Source organism: Schistocerca cancellata, chromosome 5, assembly GCF_023864275.1.
Source record: "Schistocerca cancellata isolate TAMUIC-IGC-003103 chromosome 5, iqSchCanc2.1, whole genome shotgun sequence".
Classification (NCBI taxonomy): Eukaryota; Metazoa; Arthropoda; class Insecta; order Orthoptera; family Acrididae; genus Schistocerca; species Schistocerca cancellata.
The window spans coordinates 255438761-255453531 of record NC_064630.1 but is presented as its reverse complement, the minus strand read 5'-3'; the positions used below and the strand labels follow the sequence as shown (position 1 = coordinate 255453531).

At 40.1% G+C, this 14771-nt stretch overlaps 1 protein-coding gene across 1 annotated transcript in view; it reads right to left on the bottom strand.

The window, feature by feature from the left end:
* Positions 1-1572: 1572 nt before the first annotated feature.
* The window catches only part of LOC126188249 (pyrroline-5-carboxylate reductase 3), a 166243-nt gene continuing 153044 nt past the window's right edge, over positions 1573-14771 (bottom strand). Inside the window, exon 6 of the mRNA XM_049929810.1 lies at positions 1573-2185. Within this exon, the coding sequence (XP_049785767.1) occupies positions 2073-2185 (113 nt within the window). The 3' untranslated portion in view covers positions 1573-2072. The remainder of the gene's footprint in view (positions 2186-14771) is intronic.

Below are 14771 nucleotides of genomic sequence, written 5' to 3'. Positions count from 1 at the left end.
GTTACCCAGAAAATTGTTTTCTTCCCTTTAAAAAGTGTCTACCAGTTTTTCAATGCTAGGTTTAAACACACAAACGTCTCAAGTCATAAATCAATGAGCAAAATTTGATTAACTTGAAAAATATAGAACAGTGGAAACTCCAAGCTGGAAATCAACAATAAGAAAAAGGATAGACTGCTGCTTCCCGTAAAGATTATGGGTTGAGTTGAAGATTGGCACAATGAAAAGACGTTATGATTTAGCTTTTGGCCAAAGCCACCTTTAGAAAAGAACACGCACACAAGTGCGCGGAAGCACACCTCATGCACACATGACTGCCATCTACAGCAGCTCGGACCACAACGCAACTGTCATATGAAACAAAAGCAGCAATCTGGAGGCAGCAGGAAAGGGCAAGGGATACCACAGTGCAGGTGGGTGGAGAGAGGAGCTCTGTCTGACAGAGCATGCAGGGACTAGATGGAGACATGAAGACTGCAAGGCACAGTATCAGGGGGTGAGATGAGATGAGGTGAGGTGGTGGTGGTGGTGGTGGTGGTGGTGGGTAGAGTGGAAAAGTAGGGAAGGGGGAAAGGGGAGGGCATGTCAGCAAAGGGTGGCACACAAAGAGGGTGAAGGAATGTGAATAGGAATGGGGTGATAGGACAGAGGAGTGGAAACTATTGGATTGAGTGTATGAGGACAGTACATTACTGTAGGTTGAGGTGGAGATAATTTTGGGAGCAGAGAATGTCTTATAAGAATAACTTCCATCTGCATAGTTCAGAAAAACTGGTGGTGGAGCTTTTCTGAACTGTGCAGATAGGAGTTACGACATTCTCTGCACCTGAAATAATCCCGGTCTGAACCTACAGTAACCTACTCCACCCAATAGTTTCCACCCCTCTCTCCTGTCACCTCCTCTCTATTCATGCGTCTCACCCTGTTTGTGTGCTACTTTCTATCAATGCACCTGCCTTCTTTCCCTTTCCTGCTCCTCTCCATTTCAGCTCCACAACCCCATCCCCCCACCTTGCACCACCATCAACCTGCCTCTCATCTCCCTGACACTGCCCTTGGGGGGTCTTCACCCTCTGTCTAGTTCCTGCACCTGGCGGTCTTCATGCCTCCATCTAGTTCCTGCATGCTCTGCCAGACAGTGCTCATCCCTCCACCTATTTGTATCCCTTCCCCTTCCCTGCTGCCTCCAAATTGCTACTTTCATTCCATGTGACAGTTGCATTCTGGTCTGAGCTGCCAGAGATAGCAGTTGTCTGTGCATGCAGTGTGCTTCATTGTGTGAATGAATGTCTGTGTGTTTTCTTTTCTGAAAAAGGTTTTGGCCAAAAGGTAAATCATAACAGTATTTTCATTGTGCCTTTTTGGAACTCAGTGTGCCTTCTTTAGGGTGAGTTGCAATATGTCCTTTTCCTTATATTGTTGAAAAATATAGAACTTTTTCAACATCGTTAAGGAAATGCTGTGTCTCTGAAAAAGAGTTGTGACATGTTGGTGTTCTTCTTATCTCATTTTGTGACATTGAACATGAACTGTAAGCTCTACTTATTCAGAAAGTAACAACAAATCGTTTGAAAATTTTCTTTATTGTTTTTAATATTAAGTAACAGGTAGTTCTTAGATTCAGTAAAAGTTCCTTGAATGAAATGTGTATATTCTCAATAAATAGTTGTCAAATATGCCCAATGAATGCAGTATGAATATGAATACAAGTACTGTGGCAATCTGAATTACAACAATATGTCCAGATCAGTTACAAACGCCTATAAAGCCTATTTTTTGTTCTGCAGTCTTTGTTTCAGCAATAAATTATGAAATATGTTACTTCATGAGAAATTACCTGGCTCCTTCTTTGTTATATATGGCACTTGACTATATATGCAAGTAGCCTATTCTCTCCTTTACAGCCCCCCAAATCCATCTCTCTCTCTCTCTCCATTTACTGTGCACACACACACACACACACACACACACACACACACAGAATCAATCTTGTGGTTTTTTATGCTCTTAGGCATTTTAGTTCTTCTTGTAGTGATGTGATGTCCTGTGCTGTGGGTACTTATGGTTAAAAATTATCTCTTCAAATTCACTTCTTTACACCTCTTTGTGGCCACTTCAACTGCTCCTATTAGTGCAGCTCGTAGTCTGCTCTGTTCCAGCCAATAAAGAGCCTCAGCAGTGGAACCTGCAATGCAACACGTTTTTGTTATTTGTAATTATTGTGGAGTACATGTGGTATAACCATTTTAAGATCATGGGGATTTATTGTTCATATGCAATGACAAAGCTTCTCTGATGATAGTAAAAATTGATTCACTTTCTTTAGTAGATTACAATTTTATTAACCTGAACTGTATTATTATACAAGGATTGTACAAGAAGTGATATATTAAGTATGAATTGCAGAGAACAGCCATGCGAGTTTATATGATAGAAGAACGTTGGGCAATTAATACGATAATGGAAAGTTCTAGTAGAATGTAAATAATTAGGAGTAAAGGTTACAGCTTTCCAAATACTAGAAGTGTTGAGTCATCACCAGGCACAAAGTTTTGAGTTATTTATGTGCCTGTTGATGAGTCAACACCCATGGTATTCCGTGAGTTATTACCTTTACTCCTAAATTATTTACACAATTATTTGACTTCTATTCAGGGGAGATGTAATTGTGTGAGCTATAACTTGTCTGAATAATAGAAATGTTTCTTGGACAAAGAATATCTTGTTCCTTGTCACCTCATTTTACAATGAAAGTGAAGCTGTCGACAAAATGTTGAGTCACTCAATTAACATGCAGTTCAATAATTTGTGACAACGTCTGTTCTCAACAGCAGCCATATAAATAGTATTTTTCTTTATATTAAAAACAAATATGGATTCTGCATTGTAATAGATGTTTTTACCTCAAATATGTTTCATGTTTTACTTGAAAAACCATCTCCTCTGGCCAAAATATTTGGTGTATGGGAGAAATTTTGTTGTGACAAGCTTTATAGTTGCTGACTGGACTGCCCTTTAGCAACCAACTCACATTAATCTTGCTGCTGCGTGCTATTGTGCAAGACCTTGTTTACCTTACTGCTTGCTTCAAAACAAGTGGATATTTATAGAACCCCTTTTTTATGTATAAAATGAAGATTCTTGAAACATTCAAATATTGAATTCGTTTGTTGTTTCACTTACAAATTTCATGAAAGGAAACTCAAAGCTGCCATTAATAGGACTCATGATAATTTGCATTCATTATTTCCCTTTCTGATTTGCCAGTCCAAGCTCGTCAACATTATTTGGTGACACTAACCGAAAAAAGTTTCTCAAACGGAGCAAACCCTCCACTAAGTTTGCATCTATTGGTTTTTTTTTCTCCTGTTACTGCATAAATGGGGCAGTTATTTGATCAGAACAATGTAACTACTTCTTGTTTTTCTTCTTTACAGTTAGCTCACAAACAGTTTCAATATTGTTTGTCTACCTACTAACCAACAGCACAACTGTACAGTGAGGTGTTATCTTTATTTAATTTTACTATTAACAATGAATACCATTTAGAAAGTAATGTACTAGGAAGCGTGTGTAAGAATTCCAATATTTTTGTTATAAGCTTTTGTTAAATGAATATTCTTTGTTCATTAGCGGCATTTCCCCAGAACAGAGAGTGAAAATACAATAAATAATGTATCTTAGTCTCCATTTTAGGTAATTTAAAACAGATACGAAACATCCTGAACAGAACTGCTTGATTAGTTTTTCTGTGTTGGCTTCATTTTAGCTTGTCATGTGCATGGAAAACAAGGAATTTTAAACATATTTCATTCAGCACTTGACATTAAAGTCTCTTTCTGATGCAAATAACTCATTTTCATTTTTCTGAAACTGCATAATATGCTCGATTTTAATGACTGCTTCAGAACCCATGCCATACAGATCTCCCCTATCCCAACACCAGCTTTTATGAACTACACAGGTATGAGTTGTTGTTGCAATACATCCTTTGTTCTCATAATCCTCCTGGCCTCAATTTCTGCTAGTGTTTGCCCTGCAACCAACTCCCACCCCCACTCGGGAACCCAACTTCATCCAGTCTACACTAATGTCCTCTTTCCCACAGTCTCTCCTTCCTCTGTTCTGTCATTTACTCCCAATCCATTCTTCCACATACTCATCATCGTGTGCTGCATGAACTCATTACTGCCAGAGTCTGTGTGTCTCATGCCCCTCCAACTCCTCACTCGAGTAAACCTCCAGAACTGTAGTCTCGGTACTATGTATTCAACCAGAAACAAGGAATTCTTGAAAGTTTACAAGGATAAGACCTCTAAACTACATTCTGCAATCTCACACCCAAGACACTGCTCACTTTTTTCACCACCTTTCCGCTGTTCCTGTCCCATTACCACTAGACATCTTGTTGGTCACTGTGGATATGGTGACCTTATACACCAACAGCCCCATGCCCATGGCCATGCGGCACGGAACAGTTTCTTTCCCATCCTTCTCTTGATGCCAAACCCAGCACCTCTTTCACAATCGTCCTAGCCAACTACATCCCAACCCACTATTATTCCAATTTTGAAATCCATAATCTGTAAACAAATCTATCAACAAATCTGTGGTACTGCCATGGGTACTAGCAGAGCAGCATCCTGTGCCAACTTATTTATGGGCCATCTTCCTAAAAATCGATTCCTGAGTAATTGTTCTTGTTGTGGTCTTCAGTCCAGAGACTGGTTTGATGCAGCTCTCCATGCTACTCTATCCTGTGCAAGCTTCTTCATCACCCAGTACCTACTGCATCTGTTTAGCGTATTCATCTCTTGGTTTTTACCCTCCACGCTGCCCTCCAATACTAAATTAGTGATCCCTTGGTGCCTCAGAATATGTCCTACCAACCGATCCCTTCTTCTAGTCAAGCTGTGCCACAAATTTTTCTTCTCCTCAATTCTATTCAATACCTCCTCATTAGTTATGTGATCTACCCATCTAATCTTCAGCATTGTGTAGCACCACATTTCGAAAGCTTCTATTCTCTTCTTGTCTAAACTATTTATCGTCCATGTTTCACTTCCATGCATGGCTACACTCCACACAAATACTTTCAGAAATGACTTCCTGACACTTAAATCTATACTCGATGTTAACAAATTTCTCTTCTTCAGAAACGCTTTCCTTGCCATTGCCAGTCTACATTTTATATCTTCTCTACTTCGACCATCATCAGTTATTTTGCTCCCCAAATAGCAAAACTCATTTACTACTTTAAGCATCTCATTTCCTAATCTAATTCCCTCAATGTCACCTGATTTAATTTGACTACATTCCATTACCCTCGTTTTGCTTTTGTTGATTTTCATCTTATATCCTCCTTTCAAGACACTGTCCATTCCGTTCAAATGCTCTTCCAAGTCCTTTGCTGTCTCTGACAGAATTACAATGTCATCGGCGAACCTCTAAAAGTTTTTATATCTTCTCCATGGATTTTAATTCCTACTCTGAATTTTTCTTTTGTTTCCTTTACTGCTTGCTCAATATACAGACTGAATATCATCGGGGATAGCCTACAACCCTGCCTCACTCCCTTCCCAACCACTGCTTCCCTTTCATGCCCCTCTATTCTTATAACTGCCATCTGGTTACTGTACAAATTGTGAATAGCCTTTTGCTCCCTGTATTTTACCCCTCCCCCATGAACCATGGACCTTGCCGTTGGTGGGGAGGCTTGCGTGCCTCAACGATACAGATAGCCGTACCGTAGGTGCAACCACAATGGAAAGGTATCTGTTGAGAGGCCAGACAAACGTGTGGTTCCTGAAGAGGGACAGCAGCCTTTTCAGTAGTTGCAGGGGCAACAGTCTGGATGATTGACTGATCTGGCCTTGTAACATTAACCAAAACGGCCTCGCTGTTGTGGTACTGCGAACGGCTGAAAGCAAGGGGAAACTACAGCCGTAATTTTTCCCGAGGGCGTGCAGCTTTACTGTATGGTTAAATGACGATAGCATCCTCTTGGGTAAAATATTCTGGAGGTAAAGTAGTCCCCCATTCGGATCTCCGGGCAGGGACTGCCCAAGAGGATGTCGTTATCAAGAGAAAGAAAACTGGCATTCTACGGATCGGAGTGTGGAATGTCAGATCCCTTAATCGGGCAGGTAGGTTAGAAAATTTAAAAAGGGAAATGGATAGGTAAAAATTACATATAGTGGGAATTAGTGAAGTTTGGTGGCAGGAGGAACAAGATTTCTGGTCAGGTGAATACAGGGTTATAAATACAAAATCAAATGGGGGTAATGCAAGAGTAGGTTTAATAATGAATAAAAAAAATAGGAGTGCGGGTAATCTACTACAAACAGCATAGTGAACGTATTATAGTGGTCAAGATAGACACGAAGCCCATGCCTACTACAGTAGTACAAGTTTATGTGCCAACTACCTCTGCAGATGACGAAGAAATTGATGAAATGTATGATGAGATAAAAGAAATTATTCAGGTAGTTAAGGGAGATGAAAATTTAATAGTCATGGGTGACTGGAATTCGACAGTAGGAAAAGGGAGAGAAGGAAACATAGTGGGTGAATATGGATTGGGGCTAAGAAATGAAAGAGGAAGCCGTCTGTTAGAATTTTGCACAGAGCATAACTTAATCATAGCTAACACTTGGTTCAAGAATCATAAAAGAAGGTTGTATACATGGAAGAATCATGGAGATACTAAAAGGTACCAGATAGATTATATAATGGTAAGACAGAGATGTAGGAACCAGGTTTTAAATTGTAAGACATTTCCAGGTGCAGAAGTGGACTCTGACCACAATCTATTGGTTATGAACTGTAGATTACAACTGAAGAAGTTGCAAAAAGGTGGGAATTTAAGGAGATGGGACCCGGATAAACTGACTAAACCAGAGGTTGTACAGAGTTTCAGGGACAGCATAAGGGAACAATTGACAGGAATGGGGGAAAGAAATACAGTAGAAGACGAATGGGTAGCTTTGAGGGATGAAGTAGTGAAGGCAGCAGAGGATCAAGTAGGTAAAAAGACAAGGGCTAGTAGAAATCCTTGTGTAACAGAAGAGATATTGAATTTAATTGATGAAAGAAGAAAATACAAAAATGCAGTAAGTGAAGCAGGCAAAAAGGAATACAAATGTCTCAAAAATTAGATCAACAGGAAGTGCAAAATGGCCAAGCAGGCATGGCTAGAGGACAAATGTAAGGATCTAAAGGCTTATCTCACTAGGGGTAAGATAGATACAGCCTATAGGAAACTAAAGAGACCTTGGAGAAAAGAGAGCCACTTGTATGAATACCAAGAGCTCTGATGGAAACCCAGTTCTAAGGAAAGAGGGGAAAGCAGAAAGGTGGAAGGAGTATATAGACGGTCTATACAAGGGCGATGTACTTGAGGAAAGAGGGGAAAGCAGAAAGGTGGAAGGAGTATATAGACGGTCTATACAAGGGCGATGTACTTGAGGACAATATTTTGGAAATGGAAGAGGATGTAGATGAAGATGAAATGGGAGATATGATACTGTGTGAGGGTTTGACAGAGCACTGAAAGATCTGAGTCGAAACAAGGCCCCGGGAGTAGACAACATTCCATTAGAACTACTGACGGCCTTGGGAGAACCAGTCCTGACAAAACTATACCAACTGGTCAGCAAGATGTACGAGACAGGCGAAATACCCTCAGACTTCAAGAAGAATATAATAATTCCAGTCCCAACGAAAGCAGGTGTTGACAGATATGAAAATTACCGAACTATCAGTTTAATAAGTAACAGCTGCAAAATACTAACACGAATTATTTACAGACGAATGGAAAAACTGGTAGAATCGGACCTCGGGGAAGATCAGTTTGCATTCTGTAGAATTGTTGGAACACGTAAGGCAATACTGACCTTACGACTTATCTTAGAAGAAACCTACATTTCTAGCATTTGTAGACTTAGAGAAAGCTTTTGACAATGTTGACTGGAATACTCTCTTTCAAATTCTAAAGGTGGCAGGGGTAAAATACATGAAGCGAAAGGCTATTTACAATTTGTACAGAAACCAGATGGCAGTTATAAGAGTCGAGGGGGCATGAAAGGGAAGCAGTGGTTGGGAAGAGAGTGAGACAGGGTTGTAGCCTCTCCCCAATGTTATTGAATCTGTATATTGAGCAAGCAGTAAAGGAAACAAAAGAGAAATTTGGAGTAGGCAATAAAATCCATGGAGAAGAAATAAAAACTTTGAGGTTCGCCAATGAAATTGTAATTCTGTCAGAGACAGCAAAGGGCTTGGAAGAGCAGTTGAACGGAATGGACAGTGTCTTGACAGGTGCATATAAGATGAACATCAACAAAAGCAAAACGAGGATAATGGAATGTAGTCGAATTAAGTCGGGTGATGCTGAGGGAATTAGATTAGGAAATGAGACACTTAAAGTAGTAAAGGAGTTTTGCTATTTGGGGAGCAAAATAACTGATGATGGACGAAGTAGAGAGGATATAAAATGTAGACTGGCAATGGCAAGGAAAGCGTTTCTGAAGAAGAGAAATTTGTTAACATCTAGTATAAATTTAAGTGTCAGGAAGTCGTTTCTGAAAGTATTTGTATGGAGTGTAGCCATGTATGGAAGTGAAACATGGACAATAAATAGTTTGGACAAGAAGAGAATAGAAGCTTTCAAAATGTGGTGCTACAGAAGAATGTTGAAGGTTAGGTGGGTATATCACGTAACTAATGAGGAGGTATTGAATAGGATTGGGGAGAAGAGAAGGTTGTGGCACAACTTGACTAGAAGAAGGGATCGGTTGGTAGGACATGTCCTGAGGTATCAAGGGATCACAAATTTAGCATTGGAGGGCAGTGTGGAGGGCAAAAATCGTAGAGGGAGACCAAGAGATGAATACACTAAGCAGATTCAGAAAGATGTAGGTTGCAGTAGGTACTGGGAGATGAAGGAGCTTGCACAGGATAGATTAGCGTGGAGAGCTGCATCAAACCAGTCTCAGGACTGAAGACCACAACAACAACAACACCTTCAGAATTTGAAAGAGAGTATTCCAGTCAACATTGTCAAAAGCTTTCTCTAAGTCTACATCTACATCTATACTCCGCGAGCCACCTTGCGGTGTGTGGCGGAGGGTACTTATTGTACCACTATCTGATCCCCCCTTCCCTGTTCCATTCACGAATTGTGCGTGGGAAGAACGACTGCTTGTAAGTCTCCGTATTTGCTCTAATTTCTCGGATCTTTTCGTTGTGATCATTACGCGAGATATATGTGGGCGGTAGTAATATGTTGCCCATCTCTTCCCGGAATGTGCTCTCTCGTAATTTCGATAATAAACCTCTCCGTATTGCGTAACGCCTTTCTTGAAGTGTCCGCCACTGGAGCTTGTTCAGCATCTCCGTAACGCTCTCGCGCTGACTAAATGTCCCCATGACGAATCGCGCTGCTTTTCGCTGGATCATGTCTATCTCTTCTATTAATCCAACCTGGTAAGGGTCCCATACTGATGAGCAATACTCAAGAATTGGACGAACAAGCGTTTTGTAAGCTACTTCTTTCGTCGATGAGTCACATTTTCTTAGAATTCTTCCTATGAATCTCAACCTGGCGCCTGCTTTTCCCACTATTTGTTTTATGTGATCATTCCACTTCAGATCGCTCTGGATAGTAACTCCTAAGTATTTTACGGTCGTTACCGCTTCCAATGATTTACCACCTATGGCATAATCGTACTGGAATGGATTTCTGCCCCTATGTATGCGCATTATATTACATTTATCTACGTTTAGGGAAAGCTGCCAGCTGTCGCACCATGCATTAATCCTCTGCAGGTCTTCCTGGAGTACGTACGAGTCTTCTGATGTTGCTACTTTCTTGTAGACAACCGTGTCATCTGCAAATAGCCTCACGGAGCTACCGATGTTGTCAACTAAGTCATTTATGTATATTGTAAACAATAAAGGTCCTATCACGCTTCCTTGCGGTACTCCCGAAATTACCTCTACATCTGCAGATTTTGAACCGTTAAGAATGACATGTTGTGTTCTTTCTTCTAGGAAATCCTGAATCCAATCACAAACCTGGTCCGATATTCCGTAAGCTCGTATTTTTTTCACTAAACGTAAGTGCGGAACCGTATCAAATGCCTTCCTGAAGTCCAGGAATACGGCATCAATCTGCTCGCCAGTGTCTACGGCACTGTGAATTTCTTGGGCAAATAGGGCGAGCTGAGTTTCACATGATCTCTGTTTGCAGAATCCATGTTGGTTATGATGAAGGAGATTTGTATTATCTAAGAACGTCATAATACGAGAACACAAAACATGTTCCATTATTCTACAACAGATTGACGTAAGCGAAATAGGCCTATAATTATTCGCATCTGATTTATGACCCTTCTTGAAAATGGGAACGACCTGCGCTTTCTTCCAGTCGCTAGGTACTTTACGTTCTTCCAGCGATCTACGATAAATTGCTGATAGAAAGGGGGCAAGTTCTTTAGCATAATCACTGTAGAATCTTAAGGGTATCTCGTCTGGTCCGGATGCTTTTCCGCTACTAAGTGATAGCAGTTGTTTTTCAAATGCTAGAAACGTAGGTTTGCCTTTCCTTAATCTTTCTTCTAAGATAAGTCGTAAGGTCAGTATTGCCTCACGTGTTCCAACATTTCTACGGAATCCAAACTGATCTTCCCCGAGGTCCGATTCTACCAGTTTTTCCATTCGTCTGTAAAGAATTCACGTTAGTATTTTGCAGCTCTGACTTATTAAACTGATAATTCGGTAATTTTCACATCTGTGAACATCTGCTTTCTTTGGGATTGGAATTATTATATTCTTCTTGAAGTCTGACGGAATTTCGCCTGTCTCATACATTTTGCTCACCAGATGGTAGAGTTTTGTCAGGACTGGCTCTCCCAAGGCTGTCAGTAGTTCTAATGGAATGTTGTTTACTCCCGAGGCCTTGTTTCGACTCAGGTCTTTCAGTGCTCTGTCAAACTCTTCATGCAGTATCATATCTCCCATTTCATCTTCATCTACATCCTCTTCCATTTCCAAAATATTGTCCTCAAGTACATCGCCCTTGTATAGACCGTCTGTATACTCCTTCCACCTTTCTGCTTTCCCCTCTTTCCTTAGAACTGGGTTTCCATCTGAGCTCTTGATATTCATACAAGTGGCTCTCTTTTCTCCAAGGTCTCTTTAGTTTCCTATAGGCTGTATCTATCTTACCCCTAGTGAGATAAGCCTTTAGATCCTTACATTTGTCCTCTAGCCATGCCTGCTTGGCCATTTTGCACTTCCTGTTGATCTAATTTTTGAGACATTTGTATTCCTTTTTGCCTGCTTCACTTACTGCATTTTTGTATTTTCTTCTTTCATCAATTAAATTCAATATCTCTTCTGTTACACAAGGATTTCTACTAGCCCTCGTCTTTTTACCTACTTGATCCTCTGCTGCCTTCACTACTTCATCCCTCAGAGCTACCCATTTGTCTTCTACTGTATTTCTTTCCCCCATTTCTGTCAATTGTTCCCTTATGCTGTCCCTGAAACTCTGTACAACCTCTGGTATAGTCAGTTTATCCAGGTCCCATCTCCTTAAATTCCCACCTTTTTGTAACTTCTTCAGTTGTAATCTACAGTTCATAACCAATAGATTGTGGTCAGAGTCCACATCTGCCCCTGGAAATGTCTTACAATTTAAAACCTGGTTCCTAAATCTCTGTCTTACCATTATATAATCTATCTGGTACCTTTTAGTATCTCCATGATTCATCCATGTATACAACCTTCTTTTATGATTCTTGAACCAAGTGCAAAATTCTAACAGACGGCTTCCTCTTTCATTTCTTAGCCCCAACCCATATTCACCTACTATGTTTCCTTCTCTTCCTTTTCCTACTGTCGAATTCCAGTCACCCATGACTATTAAATTTCCGTCTCCCTTCACTACCTGAATAATTTCTATTATCTCATCATACATTTCATCAATTTCTTCATCATCTGTTTTGGGTGAGGCTTGCTATTCCCTGTAGAGGAATGGAAGTACACTCCTTATAATGTTATGATCTCTTGCCATCTGTCAAAAACCCTTCAAATGCTCTTGTTGCACTGTTAAAGATTGTATGGGGCATGACAACTGTTGTTCATGTCACTCATTTGGCAACTTTTCCTGCATATCTGTAGAGCTCCTGCATTGTACTAGAACTGCTTCTGTTGTCACTATTATATGTTGTCATGGGAACTAAGGAGCTGCTGTTGGTGAAAGTGAGAACCTTCTCTGTAATTGATCAGTAACCTCTGCTAGCATATCTAAGTTCAATTTTGCACAAGAATTTATAATGGTTTGCACTGGGGCTTGTCCACATCATCCAAAGCAGTGAGTTCAGCAGCGATATGTCAGCTGGACGGCTTGTTAAATGCCACAGGTATTATGAAGAGGTTTCCTTCCTCATCTCTTCATGATATAACAACTACAGAATTTCTTGTTCTGCTGATGTGTAAATCCATTGTATTAACACTGACTTCAAGAGTTTGTAATGAAGGGAAATTGGTGAGATGACAATGATATCTTCCAACATAGATCTAAAGTTTTGATGAAGTTGGATGACCGTATAGGCAAACTTTGTCTTATGATTCTTTATTTCACTATAGAAAAAGATTGCTTACCACTTATGCAAACCAAGTTTTTAGATACTGCGGCCAAAACAGTGGTAAACAGAGGGCCACTTCCGAGATCAAACCTGTGGTACCGCTGCAGATGAAATTTCAGCCAGCATAGCTTGTGTCTCACATTTCCTTCTTCCTGCTATCTTGTAATTGTCTGTAAATTCCTGTCCTTCTGTTGTCAACACGATTTACACATGTGCACTTTATATCTGTGAAACTGGTACTGTGTTCATAAAACTAGGGTCATCATTGTTTATCTACAGACACACCAAAAAAATCCCTGCAGAATACTTGATTGTTTTATTAATTAATATTGCTCATTACTTAGCCGAGAAATATAAATATTGAATATAAGAAGCTCATTCAGAACAATGAAAACTAAGAGAATGCAGTCAATGATCACAAAAACACAACTGTTCTGGCCATATAGGAGCCTGTGTGCCTTCAGTGCTGCTTCATCGATTCACCATCATCTGATACAAAGTCCTGCATAACTGTTTATAAAATTGATATATTTGGTGGTATATTCCCTACATTAGGTAATGGGGATGGGGGCATGGTCTAGGGGTAGCATCTTTGCCTAGTGATCAAAACATCCTGAGTTCTGGATCTGAACCCAGCCACTGCTTAAATTCTGAATAAAAATCCTCAGCAGTCGTGGCCAAAGACTTCTGGTATAACAAGTCACTTTCATGCTGCCAACAGCTTTGTCAAAGAGGGTCGGAGAATGGACACTGGTTCAGGGCATTCTCTTGCCTTTGGGTGGAAAACTGCCCCTAAAAGGAGAGAAACTCAGCAATGATCAGTGACATGAGGATGCAGAAGGGAATGGAAACAACTGCATTAAAGACACACAGTGTGTATCCACAGAACATGTGGCCTGTAATTGAAAAATTACTACAATAATCTCTCCAGTGGTGAAAAATTCCAGATTAGCCCCCCATTTGGATCACTGGGAAGTGACTGCCAGGGTGATTTGACCATGGGGAAAAATAGAATAACCAATGACAGAATACAATTCTATGATTTGGAGCATGGAATATCAGAAGTTTGAACATAGTAGGAAAGCTAGAAAATCTCAAAAAGGAAATGCAAATGCTCAATCTAGATATGGTGGGGGTCGGTGAATTGAAAAGGAAAGAAGATCAGGATTTACAGTGAGATGAATATCAACAGCAGGAGTAGGATTCATTATGTATATGGAAGTGGGGCAGACAGCAAGCTGCTGTGAATAGTTCACTGATAGAGTTATTCTCATCACATTTAACACAAATCAACATCAACAATAATATTTCAAGTATACAAGCCAATGTTGCAAGCAGATGATGAAAGAGGGAGATAAAGTGTGTGGGGATATTGAATGGGTAATTCAGTACATAGAGAGAGATGAAAATGTAATGACCATGGGGGATTGGGATGCAGTTGTAGAGGAAGGAATAGAAGAAAGGATTACAGAAGAATATGCACTCAGTAGCAGGAATGAGAGAGGAGAAAGACTAACTGAGTTCTGCAATAAATTTCAGATGGCAGTAACGAATATTCTGTTGAAGAACCACAAGAGGAATAGGTATACAGTGGAACCTCACACAGAGAGCATAATTCGTTCCGGATTCTTACTTATAGTGTGAAACACTTATTAAGTGAAACAATTTAGCCCATATAAATTAATGTAAAATACAATAATGTGTTCCATGCAGAAATAGCACTAGAAGTTTTACCTTATTCATGCCATTCATTCAAAGAAAATTATACATACATCTATATCTACGTCGATACTCTGCAAATCACATTTAAGTGCTTGGCAGAGGTTCATCGAACCACCTTCACAATTCTCAGTCATTCTAATCTCGTATAGCATATGGAAAGAATAAACACTTATATCTTTCTGTATGAGCTCTGATTTCCCTTATTTTATCGTGGTAATCGTTTCTCCCTATGTGGGTTGGTGTCGTCAAAATATTTTTGCATTCGGAGGAGATAGTTGGTGATTGGAATTTTGTGGGAAGATTCCATCGCAACGAAAAATGCCTTTCTTTTAATGATGTCCAGCCCAAATCCTGTATCATTTCAGTGACACTATCTCCCATATTTCGTGATAATACGAA